Source organism: Labrus bergylta, chromosome 4, assembly GCF_963930695.1.
Source record: "Labrus bergylta chromosome 4, fLabBer1.1, whole genome shotgun sequence".
In the NCBI taxonomy this organism is placed as follows: domain Eukaryota; kingdom Metazoa; phylum Chordata; class Actinopteri; order Labriformes; family Labridae; genus Labrus; species Labrus bergylta.
In genome coordinates this window covers 3235073-3251676 of record NC_089198.1, presented here as the reverse complement: position 1 = coordinate 3251676, position 16604 = coordinate 3235073, and the positions used below count along the sequence as shown (strand labels likewise).

General features: G+C 45.8%; 2 protein-coding genes across 2 annotated transcripts in view; both read right to left on the bottom strand.

The window, feature by feature from the left end:
• Nucleotides 1-145: 145 nt before the first annotated feature.
• On the bottom strand, nucleotides 146-7146 carry dusp28 (dual specificity phosphatase 28). Its single transcript, XM_020657027.3, has 3 exons — nucleotides 6877-7146; nucleotides 5858-6259; nucleotides 146-5179 (listed from the first exon to the last, which is right to left on the bottom strand). Exons 2-3 carry the CDS (start codon nucleotides 6200-6202, stop codon nucleotides 5075-5077), a joined length of 450 nt encoding a protein of 149 aa, XP_020512683.2. The 5' UTR covers nucleotides 6203-6259; nucleotides 6877-7146; the 3' UTR covers nucleotides 146-5074.
• Nucleotides 7147-8025: 879 nt separating this feature from the next.
• vcpip1 (valosin containing protein (p97)/p47 complex interacting protein 1) overlaps nucleotides 8026-16604 on the bottom strand; it is a 9769-nt gene continuing 1190 nt past the window's right edge. The window contains exons 1-3 of the mRNA XM_020657021.3: nucleotides 15010-16604; nucleotides 12789-12875; nucleotides 8026-11205 (exon numbers count right to left, since the gene is read on the bottom strand). The exon at nucleotides 15010-16604 is cut by the window's right edge and continues 1190 nt beyond it. Of these exons, the coding sequence (XP_020512677.2) occupies nucleotides 10433-11205; nucleotides 12789-12875; nucleotides 15010-16604 (2455 nt within the window). The 3' untranslated portion in view covers nucleotides 8026-10432. The remainder of the gene's footprint in view (nucleotides 11206-12788; nucleotides 12876-15009) is intronic.

Here is a 16604-nt window from a genome sequence, read left to right as displayed (position 1 = left end):
CCTGCAGTGAGTCAGTCCCCACAGAACCCCATGTTAAAATGTCCAACTTTATAGTCACTGCATCACAAATTAAAAACATTTTGAATCTCACAAGAAATGTGATTTTACCAGTTTTTGATACATCAGTGAAAAAACAACGATGGTGAATCGTGAATGGTAAACATACCTCATATATTTATTTCAGTTTTTAATGATTAGCATACAACAGACGTTAGCACAACAGCAGTCTTAGAGTGCTGCAGCATCACGCTCAGGCCTCGTTCAGCAGCACAGGTACATTTTATCTTCACAGACAGTTTACACTTACAATGAGGTCTTGAGATGTAGTTTACATTATTGCTTTTTATTCTGTTCTAAGCACCACACAATGAAAAGGATACACCTGAGAGTCACAAATACACTAACATGCTGTGTTCTTGTATCAACATCCAGTAACTTGGATTGAATCCTTGTTACTCACAGTATCCGATAAAACTCAGAATAATAACTCAGCAGCTTTAGCATGAAGCTACCACCATGTCAAATGAGCTCACAGTAAAATAACCACTCCTCTTTTTCTTAATGTACGACATTAATGATCGTGTAGTTATAGTTAATCATTCAAATTTTATATAGTGTCTGTCACTATAATGTTAAGGACTCTGGATTAGCCTACTGATTATCTATGAAATGCTTTATTTCAACTTACTTTAAGCTACTGTGTTGACTATTTTTACTGTTAGCTAAGATAGCTTTTAGCTAGCTGTTACAATTTCTCTAAATCTAGTTGGCTATTGTGACTGTTTTGCTATTGCCTTTCACTCACTGTTTTTACTATTTCAACTAACTTTAAGTTAGCTTTCATTTTCCTGAATTTAGCTAGCTATTGTTTTTTTCAATAACTTTAAGTAAGATTGCCCCTCCCCTCAATTTTCATTTAATGATAGCTAGTTAATGCGACTGTTTTTCTTTTGATTAAGCTAGCTGTTTTCACTATTTTACTCAACTTTTAGCTAGCTATTTCAAATGTTTTACTTGCTTTAAGCTAGCTATTGTAGCTGTTTATTTGTTATTTTTAGCCAGCTTTTTCAAAAACTTTAGCCAACTTTTTGACCCTTTATGCTTTACCTTACGCTCATTATAGGGCTTAACAGTGTAGTTCTGGAAGTAATTCATTCATTTTCTACACAGTGGATTTGATTACTCTATAGTGTCATAATAAGCATCACACGTCGACCACCTGAGTGTGAAACGATGGTTTATGCTCTTGAAGAAGACACAAGTTCATGTGATATCAGCCTAAGAAACACATGGTTTATTTGCGATATCGGGAAAAAGAACTACACTACCCACAATCATAGAGTCTGTAAGCGACCTCTCTGATTGGTGGAGCTTGTTATAACCATGGCAATGTTTCAGACCCCTCAGTGTCTTATGAGAACGGGTAGTTTCGGGGATAGGCTATATAGTTAGTGAGCTAACAACAAAATAGGCTACAGTTTAAGACATTTATTGGCTTGTTAGAGTATCAAGTATATACAGAATGTTAAATAAAATATTTACTCTCAAACTAGATACTAAGTACTTTTTGAACTGAATACAACACAATTCTTTAAAACAAACATAAGACATAGGCGGACCAGAAACAGAGGACTAGATCGGCTTATTTCACATTTTCTGGGTCGGTAGACACTCGGGTCACCCAAATATACCTGCAGCAGAAACACTGTAAAAGTGGGTTTTTCATAGTATGTCCCCTGTAAGGCTTAAAGGATCCACACTTCCATCATTGTTTTTTTTTTAACTTTGTGCTTATTATGGAGTATCATAGCTACGTGAGGTTTGTTTTCAGAAGTGCTAAAATCTAACTTTGATGGTATAATGACCGAGCTTTCACACCATGTTGAAGCAGTCAGATGCTAGCTAGCAGCTACCCTCAGATTAATTGGTGCCAGTTTGGATGTTTGATTTATTCTGGATTTATGAGAGACATATTGCAAACACAATTATTGTGTTAAAGGAGCACCATGTAACTCTTACACCTAGTGTTTAAAATGGGTACTGCAGTCTAAATTCTAAACATTGTAGAGAGTTGTCTCCTCTTGCCCGCTTCCATCGCTGCAACACCTGTTGGTTTAACCTGATAACTGCTCTCATATCTGGCAAACCGAGGGGCGTCCAAAATGGCCGTTTGGGGGGGTGTCTTAAAACCGCCTACCTTCTCTGGTCCAAACAAATCCAGAGCATTCAGGAGCAGAATCTAAAGTTAGAAGGAGGACATACTGGCTGCTGCATTGTTGTCAGAGAAGCCAGCACTTCAACATAGCATGTTTCCTTAATGTCTGATATTCAAAAATATGAAAATATGAACAGTTAAAGAACTGGAATCTGAGAATACCTTTGCAGTCTTAATTTGCTGCATTATTTGTACCTGTAATTATGTTTTCTTTTCATGTCAGAACCCTTACAGGTTGTGATACATCATCTTGCATCAAGAAATACAAATATAAATAAATAATTAAATAAATTATGTCTGAATTTGGAGAATAACTCTCCTGTACGAACTTATTTGCAAAAATACATTTCTGAAATATCATAAAGACTTATTGCTGATGTTCCAGTGTGAGGAAAAAACACAAAGGTCGAACTCATCAGCACACTGACCACCATTACTTTCTATGGAAATGCCTCCCTCTGGAGGTAGACGTGTGAACTGCAACCAAAGTATTGCATGGAACTTCAACATGGAGGGTCATGAAATCGACGACGTTCAAGAACAGTTTTTGACATTACAAAGAGAAGATGTCGTTTAAAATATTGAGGCTGATGAAGGGCAGAAAACATACATCTTTCTCCAAATTAAAACTGACGATACGATGAGTTCAAGATCACATTGACTGCTTTACAGAAGGAGAGTCAATATTACCAAAATCTTAAATATAAGAATTTTGAAAGTAAGGATGATTAAGAATGAAATACCCAGATTCATTTTATTCATAATAGGCTCAAAAAGAGTTGTATTTGCTCCAGTAGGCTGCGAGGTACGTCCTCTGAAAGTTGATGTTTTTGTCCCTGTCAGGCTCAGATTGTTCCAGAGGAAGATGTTTTTTTTTAAACCACAAACAGCTGTTACATCCATCTCTACACACACACCAGACTCCATTCGTTAAAACACAGATTTAACCTCACTGAGCACAGGAGTTGCTGCTCTACCTCGGCCTTGATTTTTATATTTGTGTGACTATAACGTCTTGATTATTGCATTGAGATCTAACACCTTACTCATAAAACACACAATCACAGTTTGATGCAGCGGTAGACCAGCAACTCCCATTTCCTCAAAGGCGAAATTCATGTTACGGTGTCTTAAACCAAAACAGCTGTGACATCATCACTCTCCTCAAACACACCAGACGCCATTTATAAAAACGGTCATTTAACCGTTCAGAGCAGGAGTTGCTGCTCGACCTCGGCCTCCACAGATATCTCTTTGCGTTACTTTGATGCCTTAAAGAGCGAGTCCTGAATTCAGCACGATATTTGTGTAAGATAAATTTACCTGAATACGTTTTTTAAACCAGAAACAGGTGTTACATCGCTCTCTTCGAAGCCTCCAGACTCCGCGATAACCACGACAGGGCAGTTGCTAGTCTGCTGTTACCTTCATAGTAACAATTGACTCGGGATTCACTGAGTCAACACATCCATTTGATACTGGGTTATAATCAGATAAAATATCACGCCTGTGAAGATGATAAAAAGCCCTGACAGAGAAAGAGTCACAGTTTGTAAGTCTACATGTTTTACTAAGAGAGACATGAACCGTCATGGCGCCTTCACTTTTTCAGAAACTACTCTTTACATCTCTTTTAGTAACTAACTCACTTCAAGCAGACGTTATAGTACATCTTTTTACTCTGTATATTTACTTCAGGGCTGTCAAACGATTAATATTTTTAATCACGATTAATCGCATGTTTGAAATTACATAATTTCCCATTTAAAGAATAAAACCTGTTAGGCTTTTATTTTGAATTTTTGTACTTCCTTCTTCCCTCTCCTTTCCTGACTCTCCTCGACCTGACTGCTGCTGCATTCAGGTGCTGCTCCTCCAATGGTCCCAGTTTCCAAGTTGGGAAGTCGCTCCATCTGAGGAGCACCTGAATGCAGCATCACTCTCTCCAACCATCGCTTTTATTTTGAAATAAAGTAAGGCCCTTCCTGTAGATGGAAGGTTAGGACAGGAAGTTAAGCCCAGAAACAGAAAGTGCTTAGGGATGCCAAAGTGAGGTCAAACAGCTCAAAGGAACGGTAACAAAGGTCAATGTGTGATGTCATAAGGTCAATGTGTGATGTCATAAGGTCAATGTGTGATGTCATGAGGTCAATGTGTGATGTCATGAGGTCAATGTGTGATGTCATCAGGTCAGTGTGTGATGTCATCAGGTGGATATTACTGTCTGAGAGTTTGTTCAAGTGAAATGAGACATTCAAAGATGCAGCAGTGTTCTTCTTTTCCATCAGTGAGACTACAGGGAGACACTGAGGACCACTATCTACGGAGAGCCTGAAGGGACAAACATGAGATTAATGTGATTAACTGGTTAACGCTGACAGCCTTAGTTTAGCACCTCACTACATAAAGAAAGTACTGCACAGTGATCCCTATGATCATGTAGCTACATTAGCGTAAAGTGCGTATTTGTAAGTATTCAGAACATTTAAAGGTAACGTTGTGCTCTTATCGCTGCTTTTTAGTCTGCTTGTATTTGTCTCTTTATTTTTAAGCTCATACGTGAATAAGCTGATGTTACATTTCATCTATTTCCTATTTGCTCAAATTTGTATTGCTTGTGATTCTGAAGCTGGTGTGGCCTGCAGCAGCAGCAGGACTTTATTAACCTGCGTTTCAAACGGGATACTTGACCGTGATATGTGAAGGAAGCTGCCACGTCTGAAGCCCTGACTTTAACGTTTTTAAACCTGTGTCACAGTGAGAAGAGTTCAGAACTGAGAGAGAGCGAAGAGAGGAGGGAGACGACGTCGTTCACCTGGAGCGAGGTTTAAGACGATGACATCATCACTCGGCTGTCCGTCACTTTGCGTCTCCCCGTTTCTTCTTCAGCTCCTGCTCGTATCGCTGCAGCTGCGACATGAAGCCGGGGTTCGGGTCGATGACGTGACGAGCCGTCTTCACCTTCTGGGGGACAGAAACGGAAACAAATGTCGGGTTTTCAAACCTGATTTCATGGATGTTTGAAGCGGCCAGAGGCAGAGCACAGGTGCTGACAGGAAGTGACCAGAGGCAGAGCACAGGTGCTGACAGGAAGTGACCAGAAGCGGGGCACCACATCGACAGCTGTTCGGATCAGCATCAAAACCATCCTCATCACCAAATAGCAAACATATAAAACATGAAATATTTGATTAAAGTGAGAGTTTGAGAGTTTGTGTGGATTTTGGCGCCCCCTGTGGACAAAGAGTGTAGTACACAATACCGTTTAGAGATCTAGTAATCTGGATTAGATCGTCTTTAAAAGTCTGTACCAGGATCAGGTGGATCCAGATTAACTTTATTCAGATTCAGACTAAGAGCCCGATCACACAGAGTCGTGTCGGCTGCAGAACCAGTGTTGACCTCTGGTACGGCGTGCTCGCCGCCGCTCTTCTCTGCTACTGTGCGGCAAGTTTTTGGGTTTCCCCTCTTATTTTATTTGGCTGGTGGTCCGCATGGGCACATGACCCCCACCCCCCCCCCCCTTTCCCCAGATGCGCTCAGGCGTTTTTTGCAGCGGTTGTTTCCATGGCGACGCATTTCTGTGTGATCGGGCCCTGAGCGTTCAGCGTCCAGGTGTACTTCCTGTGTTCCCTCACCCACCTGTAACGCCTCCGTCAGCGTCAGTTTCCGGTGTTTCATCAGGTACGCGATGCAGACGGTGGCCGAGCGGCTGCGTCCGTTCTTGCAGTACACGACGCTGCGTCCTCCGCGGTTCCCCTCCTTGTGGATGGTGTCGGCGCAGCGGTCGAAGTGTGCGTACAGGTCCTCGTTGGGGTCGTCGTAGACGTGGATCTGCAGCTTCTTGACGTCGGCGGAGGGGAACGGCTGCTGCTTGGACACGTTGATGCAGAGCGTCACCGCCTCCTGCTGGAGGAGGTCGTCGCTGCAGGCCGAGCGGGCGTTGCTGATGAACAGACACTTGGTGACTTTGCAGAGCTGCAGCATCCTGCTGATCTGACCCTCACAGGCTTCCTTACTCGGGCAATGATGTTCAAGGACAACCTGCTCAGAGAGAAACACATTTTATATTAAAGGGGTAGGACTCAATAAATCCTTCACTGAATTCAGGTAAATTTTCCTCTTTGAAATAGAAAAATTACTTTATTCTGACAAAAAAACTATATGATTCATCACGAATGTATTTGTGTCGCTACGGGAAGTTTTCGATTTCATGATTACAAAAATTAGCACAGCAAGTTCCCAAACTCTGCGCGACCTTCTGATTTTATTCAACTTCTCTGCAAGTTTGACGAATCCTCTTTTTATTGTTTGTTTGAATTGTTTTTGTTTTGATGTAAGGCTATTCTTCAAACAGTTTAAACTATTATTTTTATTTTCTAACTCACTTTCTCCGCGGAGGTCATTGAAAAAAAAAAACCTCCAAACGTCACAAATATCACAACAGCTGCTTTAAAATCTGACGTTTTAGAAACAGAAGAAAAATGATCCTTTAAAGAATCCAGCTTCACTGAATTAATTCACAAACAATAACACAAATAAACATAATAAGAAATTCAACAATAATAAATACTATCAGACATCTCAGAGGCTCAGGACTCCCTGCGTTCAAATGAAGAACTCAGTGATCCTACAGAGGCAGCGGTCATTGAACGCCTCACCTTTCTACAAGGACGGCGTGACTCTCGTGCAGTTCTCTCTCTCTCTCTCTCGCTCTTAGAGGACAGGTGGTGTTCAGGTGTTTCCGGTCTCCTCGTGCTGACGGGGGACTGAAGAGGTCGGGTCTGCTCCGGTCTCCTCAGGTCTGGTGCTGGTCCTGCTCCGGGTCCTGGTCCTGGTCTGAGTCTGATCCGAACACCTCTGATCTATTTACAGCCTCTCTCGCAGCTGCTCTGCTCCGGGTCCTAAAGCCCGCCTATATTCAACGGGCAGGGAATCACGTGATCAGATTAAAGTCTTTTGATTGGATCAGATCTTAAATTCAGATTGTTTGTGATTAAACTTTAATCTTTTTATTATAAACAAATATATTCATGTGGATTTATGATTTTAAAATCCTAATTTTACGACTTTTTTCTTGTTAATTATATTTTAAAATCTATAAAATTCAGAATTTATAATTTAAAATGTAAACTAAAATGTCTTTAATTTTGACTTTTACCTTTTTAACCACTTATTTTCTCGTTAATGAGGACCCTAACAAAGATAACCATGAAATGTTTTGATCTTATTTACGACATTACACTTAAATATTCTCATTCACAATTTTAACTGCGTAAATTTAAAACTTTAATTTTATGAATTTAAAATATACGACTTCAATCTTTTTAATTTAGAACTTTAATCTTGCAAATATAAACAAATGTGTTTTTTGTTGATTAACAATTTCTTAACAATATCTTGTGAATATTTTTGTTGATTTTTTGCTGTTTTCTGAATTCATATTCATTGAGAAATTCATATTTCTCAATTAATTCAGTATTTTTTCACAAAATCTTTCCCATTATTCCAACATATTTAATCTTGTTAATTAAAAAAAAAAAAAAAAAGATTGTGTTTTTGTGCGTTAATAAAAAAGGATCCTGTTTTCTGTAAGCGTTTTACAAGATTTAAAAAAAAACATTTTAACTGAAACGTGAAAAAAAAAATGATAAAAATCTGAATCTAGACGTGAAACCGACGCCGACCTGGAAAGTCAAACATTCACCAAAGTCGTCAGAAATCGGTTAAAAAAGACAACAAAAAAAAAAAACAGATTTTCTTTACGTTTTCTTAACGTAAAAATACGTCAGTGACGACAAAATACAAAAAGCAGTGAAGGAAGTGATTTTATTGTCGGGGTTGAAAATCCGTCACACATGCAAACAGCGATGTCGAAGCCGTGTATCGTCGAGTATTTTATTAGCAAACCAGACAGAAGTAAACAGGAAGTGAACAATCGGTGTCTCTGTACAGGTCCGAGTATTCTACAGTATTTACTATAATACAGCTGGATTACAATTCATGAGTACAGCAGTCACAGGACGACAAACAGCAGCGCCGTCCCAGAAACAAATGTCTTCCTTCTGATTGGTCCGAGCTCTCTCTGACAGACGATGACGCTAACAAGAGCATGCTAAGCTAACATTCCCTCTTCATTCGTGCGTCACCTCGACGACAGAGCCAGATCGAACAGTGTGTAGGATGCAAATGTTTTAAGTCCTTTAAGAGAAAATGGATTAAATCAACCTTTAAAGACCCCCGAGTCCAGTTCACCAGAGACTCTAGTTGAGGACTTTGTTACATACTTTGTCCACATGGGGGCGCCAAAACCCACCGACACCAGAAAGCTCCTCACAGCTGCTTTAAATTAAATGCTTAACGTTTGATATTGAACAAAAGGCCAAAGATGACTTCCATAGGGCGCCGTGTCCACCTGCTGTTATTTTTTCTGAGTGCCAGCTTTAAACAAGGAGCGCTCCTTGTTTAAAGCTGGTCACATTCGATCCAATCCAACCGCTTACATGTGACCACCTTCCTTTTGAACCCCCGGGCTCTGGATTAAAGTCCAACATAAATGTTTTAGGTCAAAGAAACATAAAAAAAAAAGTTTGTTTGATATTACAGATTTTAAGGCCGGGCGCTACGTCGAGTTCCTCCTGCAGCTCCCAAACATTCAAAGAGAAACACGGAGGCGTGGGGGGAAGACTTTTGTTGGCGCACTGTTTTAGATCTGTATAGTTTGAACATTTTGTCTCCGTCAAAGCCGAGCTGAAGGTCGTCTGACTCTGAATTTAGGTGCTGCGAGCGACGGAGAGAACAGACGTTTGTTAAACTGAAGAGATTTCTGACTTCTTAACGAATTAAGATTTCTCTGCAGGAGAAAATGTCATTTTACAATCACAGGAAGTGCCGCTCTGCCTCGTTCAGAATCTGTCAACTTGTTTGTTTGTGCGATGCAGAAACGGCTTCAGATCCTGGGTGGAAGTTTAAAAACCCCCAAATCACACAAAAACAGAAAAGAAAGCAACCAATCAGGGCGGAGGAAGAGCAGCAATGCTGAGTGATGTCACAGCTGTCTCTGTAAGGATTCTTTTCTGTCATGTCAAAAAACAACCGGAGCCTCTCAGGGACAAAAACAACGACTTTGAGTGGACGCACTTTGACTCTCTGGAGGATCATGTTGCAGACGCTGCAGTATGAAGAAAGCTACAGTTGCATCCTGACGCAACTTTTTGCACCTTTTTTTAGACATTTGTCCCCGGCTAAAAAAACAAAAAGAGGTGAAATAAATCATTTCGTTTCACGAGGAAGGAACTTTTTTTTTTTCTTTTTTTACTGCAAACATGAATGAACACAAATCATTGTCCTGCAGACAATCTCACACAAAGAGGTAAAATTCACTCTGCAAAGGTCAAAGGTCAGACAAATGATAAACCTAAAAACCTCAAATTAAACTGTCGAGCTCTGCAGTTTCTCTCCTCGCCTGCAGGGGGCGCCGCTGACACACTGAATGTAGAGAAACTAATTGATGGTTTATGAAAAGTGCTTTTTGAGATCCAGAGTTCACTCGGCGCTCCGCAGGTGGAGAAGCAGATATTCTGGGCGTAGATGAAGGTGTTGATGCGTACAGAGAGGCGTGGCGCTCTCCGCAGAACGTGCACCTTTTAACAGGAAGCATGTTCACGCCGCCGGGGCGTCCAGCAAGCTCTCCTCGTCCCCCCGTTGGCAGATTTAAGACTCGGAGGATTTCTTCTATCTACAGGAATGAGTCTCCCGCATCCTGAGCTGGACGTCTTCAGGTGGGACTCGCAGGGGGGTTAAAGATCGGATCCCGTCGCCGCGGAGACGGCCTGTTTACGAAACATCATCACGCGAGGAGAACAATTTTTATCCTAAAAGGCAAAAAATAATTTCTGTCAAAGCAGCGATCAAACAAATGTAGTGAGGGTTACAGAGTGTGTACCAAAAGTGCAAAGAGTGTCAAACACACGCGGCGGCAGCGGCGGCCTCAGGAGTTTTTTTTTTTAATGATGTATCGCAGAGGACGTGCCACCTGACCCCGCCCCCTCCTGACGCCCTGCAGAGAGCTGCTGCGGGCGCTCTGAAGTCATGCATGACGACAACCAAACACCATGAAGACCGAAAGCTTGAGGATCCCTCCTGAGCCGCTGTGACCCCGGGGTGAGGCGAGGCGAGAGGAAGGGGCGGAGGGCGGGGTTTAGGGGTCAGGAGGGATCAGGAGTGGTCCATGGGTTCGAAGGCGTTGCTCTGTGCGGCGTCCTGACTCTCCATCTCCTCTGGCTCCTCCACCTTCCCATCTGTTTTCCCTCCCGCTGCAGCCGGAGCGTCGTGGGCGGTCGTTTGGCTCACGCCCGTCTTAGTCCCGCCTGTCCGCTCCTGGCTGGCCCCGCCCCCTGCGGCGGTGGTGCTCTGCTGCTCTCTGAGGTGGCGCTCCATGGAGGCCTGGATGGAGGAGACCATCTCCTGCAGCTTCTTCCTCTGCTGCTCCATCAGGCTCGGGTCCAGGCCGCGTCCGTCCTTCATCGTGACGAAGCCCGGCGCCATGCGCACCAGCTCCCGGGTGGCGTCCTCGGGGATTTCCGACAGGTCCGGGGGGCCTCGGGACACACTGGCGCTCAGGTCCACGCCGCTGCTGTGCTGACGCGTGATAGGCCGGTGCTCCGGAGGGGAGGAGCCGCCGGCGCTGCCCAGAGAGTGACCTTTACCCTGGAAGGCGGTGACGCTCTGCAGCTGCTCCTTCTTCCTGACCACGCCGCCGCTGCCCAGGCGCAGCAGGCCGTGGGAGGGGCTGCCCTCTCTGCTGCCCCGGGAGGCTGTCTCAGAGCGCAGCTGGACCACCGCCTCCTTCACCAGCTCCTCCACATCGGGGCCGACGGGGAAGTGACCGGCGGCGTCCACACAGAGCTCCAGCCGCTCCTCTGTGGCGTTGTACACAAACGTTTTCCCCGTCAGGTGAGGCAGCGTGCAGTGCTTCCCGTCCATCAGACCTGAAACACACCAGAGACTCGTGTTAGGTCATTTCAACCCGTTTCAGTTGGTGCATGTATATAAAGTGCTGAATCGAATATTGTTTTTTAAAAAACACGACTGATTTACATCTTTCTGACCACGGCAGAACACGTGTCAGTCTTGGCGACCGCCTCGTAGAGGTGGGCGATATGGGAAAAATATCATATCACGATTTTTTGGGGCAAAATCATGATCACGATTTTATCCCGATTTTTTTCATACTGATCTTTTTCCCGGGCGAGTTCGGCAGCGAGACAATTTTGTAAGTTACTGACCAGTTCAACCAAACTTATTTCCCCAGAACATCACCCAGAACATCTTTAGCAACAGAAATGTCTTTCCCTCAGTTTGATCAATATTTATGAACAATTTGAAGGTTTTCCTCACCACTTTGAAATGATGATTTAGTTATGTGTCCTCTTTTTATGTTCATCAGGAACATTTTCACACAGTGATGCATTCATTTAAAAACATGTAGACTTCCAGTTCTTGTGTTTCTGTTCTGTTTTAGCCCTGCAGAGTTCCTCCAGCTGGAGCTTCATACAGGCTCTGCAGACTTTGTTGTTTTTATGACATCATTGGACTAACTTTAGTTTAGTTTATATATAATCAAACATAATACAGAATGTGTTCATTCTGTGACACATGATCAAAGTAAGTTTTACTGACCGAAGAGTTGAATTCATAGAGGGGGCGGGACATTGTTGATTGACAGACAGGCAGTCACCATGGTTACTCACTCTCACCTGCCTGCTACACACAACCTGTAGCATCGTTTAGTGTAATCCCTATAAATTCACAACAGGTGAGCTTCAGGTGGAGAAGCTTGATAAGTAACTTTTAAAAACTGAGAGAGAGCGGAAAACACCGACAGCAACATTTGAAACACCGGGGTTATATCTCCCCTCACTGTCTGTCTGAGCTCCTCTCTGTCTGACTCTCTGCAGACTGTTAACGTCTCTCCGGCTCCTTAAACGGTTTGTTGTGTCGCTATCTGAGATGTAATCTTAACTGTGCACACTATGCAGATAAGTTAACTGTTGATCACGCCGTGGCGGTTTGGAAACATATCAGACCATTTGCATATAACCTGGATGGAGTTGTTTTTGCGGACTTTACTTTTAAGTTTCCTTTTCACCGCGGCGGAGCAGAAGGGGAAGGGAGACGCGTCTGTGTCGCAGCATAAACTGCAGCATGAGAGAATAAACACATTAGCCCGGTTATACGATCTCTCTGCTTTGGCAGATCGTCAGCACGTTAAAATCCTTCACGATCTAAGATCGTTATATCGCCCACCACTACCGCCTCGACAAGATTAGCATTTTCTTTTTCAACTTTAAGGACTTCATGAGGACCTGCAGGGAAGCCAAAGTAGCGCACAATCCCTGAGGAAGTGCAGTGTCCGTTGAAGCCTATCTCTTACCTGGTGGCCAAACGTGGTATTGCAGCATCACGTGACGCCATTTTGAAAGAGACGTCTGTAAATCAGCGGAAACATTCAACGTCCCGTTAAAATGGAACCTTATTACAAACACGGTGAAGCAGGTGAAAACAAACGTACCCATGTCTTTCTTAACGATGTTGTAGAAGACCCCGCCCTGCTGGAATAAGTGCGGCAGCTTCCTTGCGTACGACCAGACGTCCTCACCTGAAAACACAGGAGGAGAGAGAGAGAGAGAATTAACCGACCAGAGAGCAGCGACAGGAGCGCTCAAACAGGTCGACGGCTTTAGAGCAAAGATTTGACACCTCTTTTAAAAACAAAGACCACCAGTGCTCTGTTCAGACTGTCAGCGTGGCGTGCAGATGTTTAGCTGTCAGCGTGGCGTGCAGATGTTTAGCTGTCAGCGTGGCGTGCAGATGTTTAGTTGTCAGCGTGGCATGCAGATGTTTGGTTTTGAAGCAGTACAGACCGTCAGCGTGGCGTGCAGATGTTTAGTTGTCAGCGTGGCGTGCAGATGTTTAGTTTCGAAGCTGTACAGACTGTCAGCGTGGCGTGCAGATGTTTAGCTGTCAGCGTAACGTGCAGATGTTTAGCTGTCAGCGTAACGTGCAGATGTTTAGCTGTCAGCGTAACGTGCAGATGTTTAGCTGTCAGCGTGACGTGCAGATGTTTAGCTGTCAGCGTAACGTGCAGATGTTTAGCTGTCAGCGTGACGTGCAGATGTTTAGCTGTCAGCGTGGCGTGCAGATGTTTAGCTGTCAGCGTGGCGTGCAGATGTTTAGCTGTCAGCGTGACGTGCAGATGTTTAGCTGTCAGCGTGGCGTGCAGATGTTTAGCTGTCAGCGTGACGTGCAGATGTTTAGCTGTCAGCGTGACGTGCAGATGTTTAGCTGTCAGCGTGGCGTGCAGATGTTTAGCTGTCAGCGTGGCGTGCAGATGTTTAGGAGTATTGAACCGGCTTCCTGAACGTCTGTTGGCTGTTTATCTGAACTTTGACTTTATTGGCAGGTGAGACGGGGAGGGGTCGAAATGCCTGAGTCAGCACACACACACACATCAACACACACACACACATCAACACACACACACAACACACACGCTGACACAAACACACACACCACACACAACACACACACAAGCCGACACAAACACACACACACAAGCAAGCCGACACACACACACACACACACACACACAAGCCGACACACACACACACACACACACACACACACACAAGCCGACACACACACACACACACACACACACACACACACACACACACACACACACACACACACACACACACACACACACACACACACACACACACACACACACACACACACACACACACACACACACACACACACACACACACACACACAGCATCATGACTCACGAGCGTGGCCTGCGAGCAGCGAGCTGGATCAGACGCCCTGATACCTGTTGTTGTTATTCACCTGTCTGCCAAGAATGTCAAACTCAGATATGACTCGGCGCCAGTGGCCTAGTGGCTATTTTGTGCGTTTGTACAGAGGCGACCCGGGGTCAAATCCGGCCTGTGGCTTCTTTCCCTTAATTTCTCACTCTATCCACATCCTGTCTCTACAATAAAAGCCCAAAAATGATTTTTAAAGTAAAAATCAAACAGTTTTGATGTCTGCTTCGATACCATGGCAACAAAACTAGAAGTCCTAGACACCCAATAGTAATGATCCAAAACTGTAAACAAACTGCTGCTCGCTGGTTGTGACACCTCTCATACTCGATATTTAAAACAACGCGTGTTATTTTAACGACCGATAGTATTGAAGAGTTCCTACGCTTTGAGTGAACGTCGTCGTTATGGTTTCAAACGAGCATCAAGCATTTTGTGCATCAAAAAGCGATGAAAACATTTGGTGCTTAGAACTTCTAGTTTTGTTGTCGTAGTTTAAAGGACATGAAGTGACTCGTAAAGCCACGTGTGATTTAATGAGTAGGACCTCACCTCGTCCCACAGGGACGGGCAACTTAGGTCACAGCAAGGGCCACATTTATTTAAACGCTGATGTTTACATTTTTCTCTCGTGACTCTTTTTCTGTTGACATGTTTCTCTGATTAGAAAAAAAAAAAAGAATCAATAATGGACAGAATCAGTCGCTGCAGCCTCAGCGGGTCAGATAACTTCAGTTTGTCTCGGGCTTTATCTTCTCTTTACAGAACTCAACTTTGTGTGTTTGTAGAAAATGTTTGAGGAGGAAGGGGGAGAAAGGGGGAGAAGGGAGGGACACTCAGAGGGGGGACAGAAGGGGGGACAGGGGGGAGACCGCCTGCATGTCACTCTTTCATTCTTACCCATCAAGGTCGCGAGGAGACAGAGGGAGGACATCTCAAGGTCGATGCCGTCCTGAAGCTCCCGGGCGCTCATCCTGCCGGCGTCCTCGCTCTTCACAGAGTGCGAGCTGGAGGCCCGGGGTATGGAGGAGGCGGGGCTCTTGTGGTCCTCGGGGCCCCTCAGTATCTCCACGGTCACCCTGTCGCCGTGCTGCAGCGCCACCGGCTCGTTCTCCTCGCCATCCTTCGGTGGGGACAGCTCTTTGGGCGGGAAGCCGTAGCGGATGCACTGCTGCGGCGGCGGCACGCCGAACTGGTTGGCGATGCTTCCCTGCAGCTCCGAGAAGGTGGTGTGCGCCTGCAGGGTCAGCATGGCCTGCCTGCCGTCGCTGGTGGTCACGCGGATCTTCTTCTCCTTGCTGGACGACGAAGGGGACGAGGATTTGGTGGGTGTGGCGGGAGCGGACGAGGAGGAGGTTTCCGGCGAGCCGCTCGGGGAGGTGGTCCGGCCGCGCGGCGTCTGCTCCTGCTTCAGTTTGTCCGTCCGTCTCTTCTGAGAGACGAGAGCCTGCTCGCTGACGCTCTGCTGGATGCTGCGCTCAGCCCGGCTCATCGTCAGCTCCTCCTTGTGGATCGTCTTCGCTTTCTGACCCGTCAGGATGATCTTGGTGGGCGGCTGGGGGTCGGCCACCTGCGGGGTCTCCATGGCGTCGGTGAGCCGCTGGACGTGAGCCCCGTCGATGGACACCGGGTTGTACTCATCCGGGTTCTTCTTGGCTGTGTGGTGCAGGATGGTGTTGACGACTTTCTGCACCAGGATCTCGCTGCCGAACTCGCCCGGGAAGTGTTTGGTGACCAGCTTCATGGCCACGTCGTACACGTTGCTGTTGAGAGCGGCGTCGCCCTCGTACTGGAACCAGTACACGGTCTCTCTGACCACCCGACCCCCCCACTCCAGCGTGATGGGGAAGGCCTCGGGGAGGTTGTCGTACTCCTTCTCCTCCCAGTAGTGCTTAAAGCCGCAGCCGCACTTCCCGCCCTGGGAGCGGGTGTTGGTTCTGTCCCCGTCCAGGTACACCACCGACCCGTTGCCGTGGATATGGCGCACCGAGGTGCCGTGACACCAGTTGCAGGTGTTGAGGGAGCTCAGTTTGTAATCGGGCACGAGGACGTCCCTCTGGGGGTCGTAGGAGCACACCACGTTGTTGAGGGGGAAGCTGTAGTTCTTGTCGGGCCGCAGCTGGCCGTGGGTGGACTTGGCGAGGTTGTAGAGCTTCCCGCCGGGAACCAGCCACTCGGGGGGGACGTGGAGCTCGGAGAGCGCGCCGCAGATCAGGCAGCGGTGCAGCCGGTTCTCCACCACCGACTTCTTCGCCGCCTCCGTCACCTCCTCGGGCTGGATGCCGATCACGCCGGTCCGCCTGTACACGTACTGGTGCACGTCGGCCACCAGCGACGGGTGGATGCTGTGCTTCTCCATGAACACCTCCTCCATGGCGTTGACCAGCCGCATCAGGTATTTGTCTTGCAGGCTGCGGTCGCCGCCGATCACGCAGCTCCCGTCGGGCTCCAGCTTGATGTACTTCCTGATGAGCTCCTGAGGGATTCCCCACGCC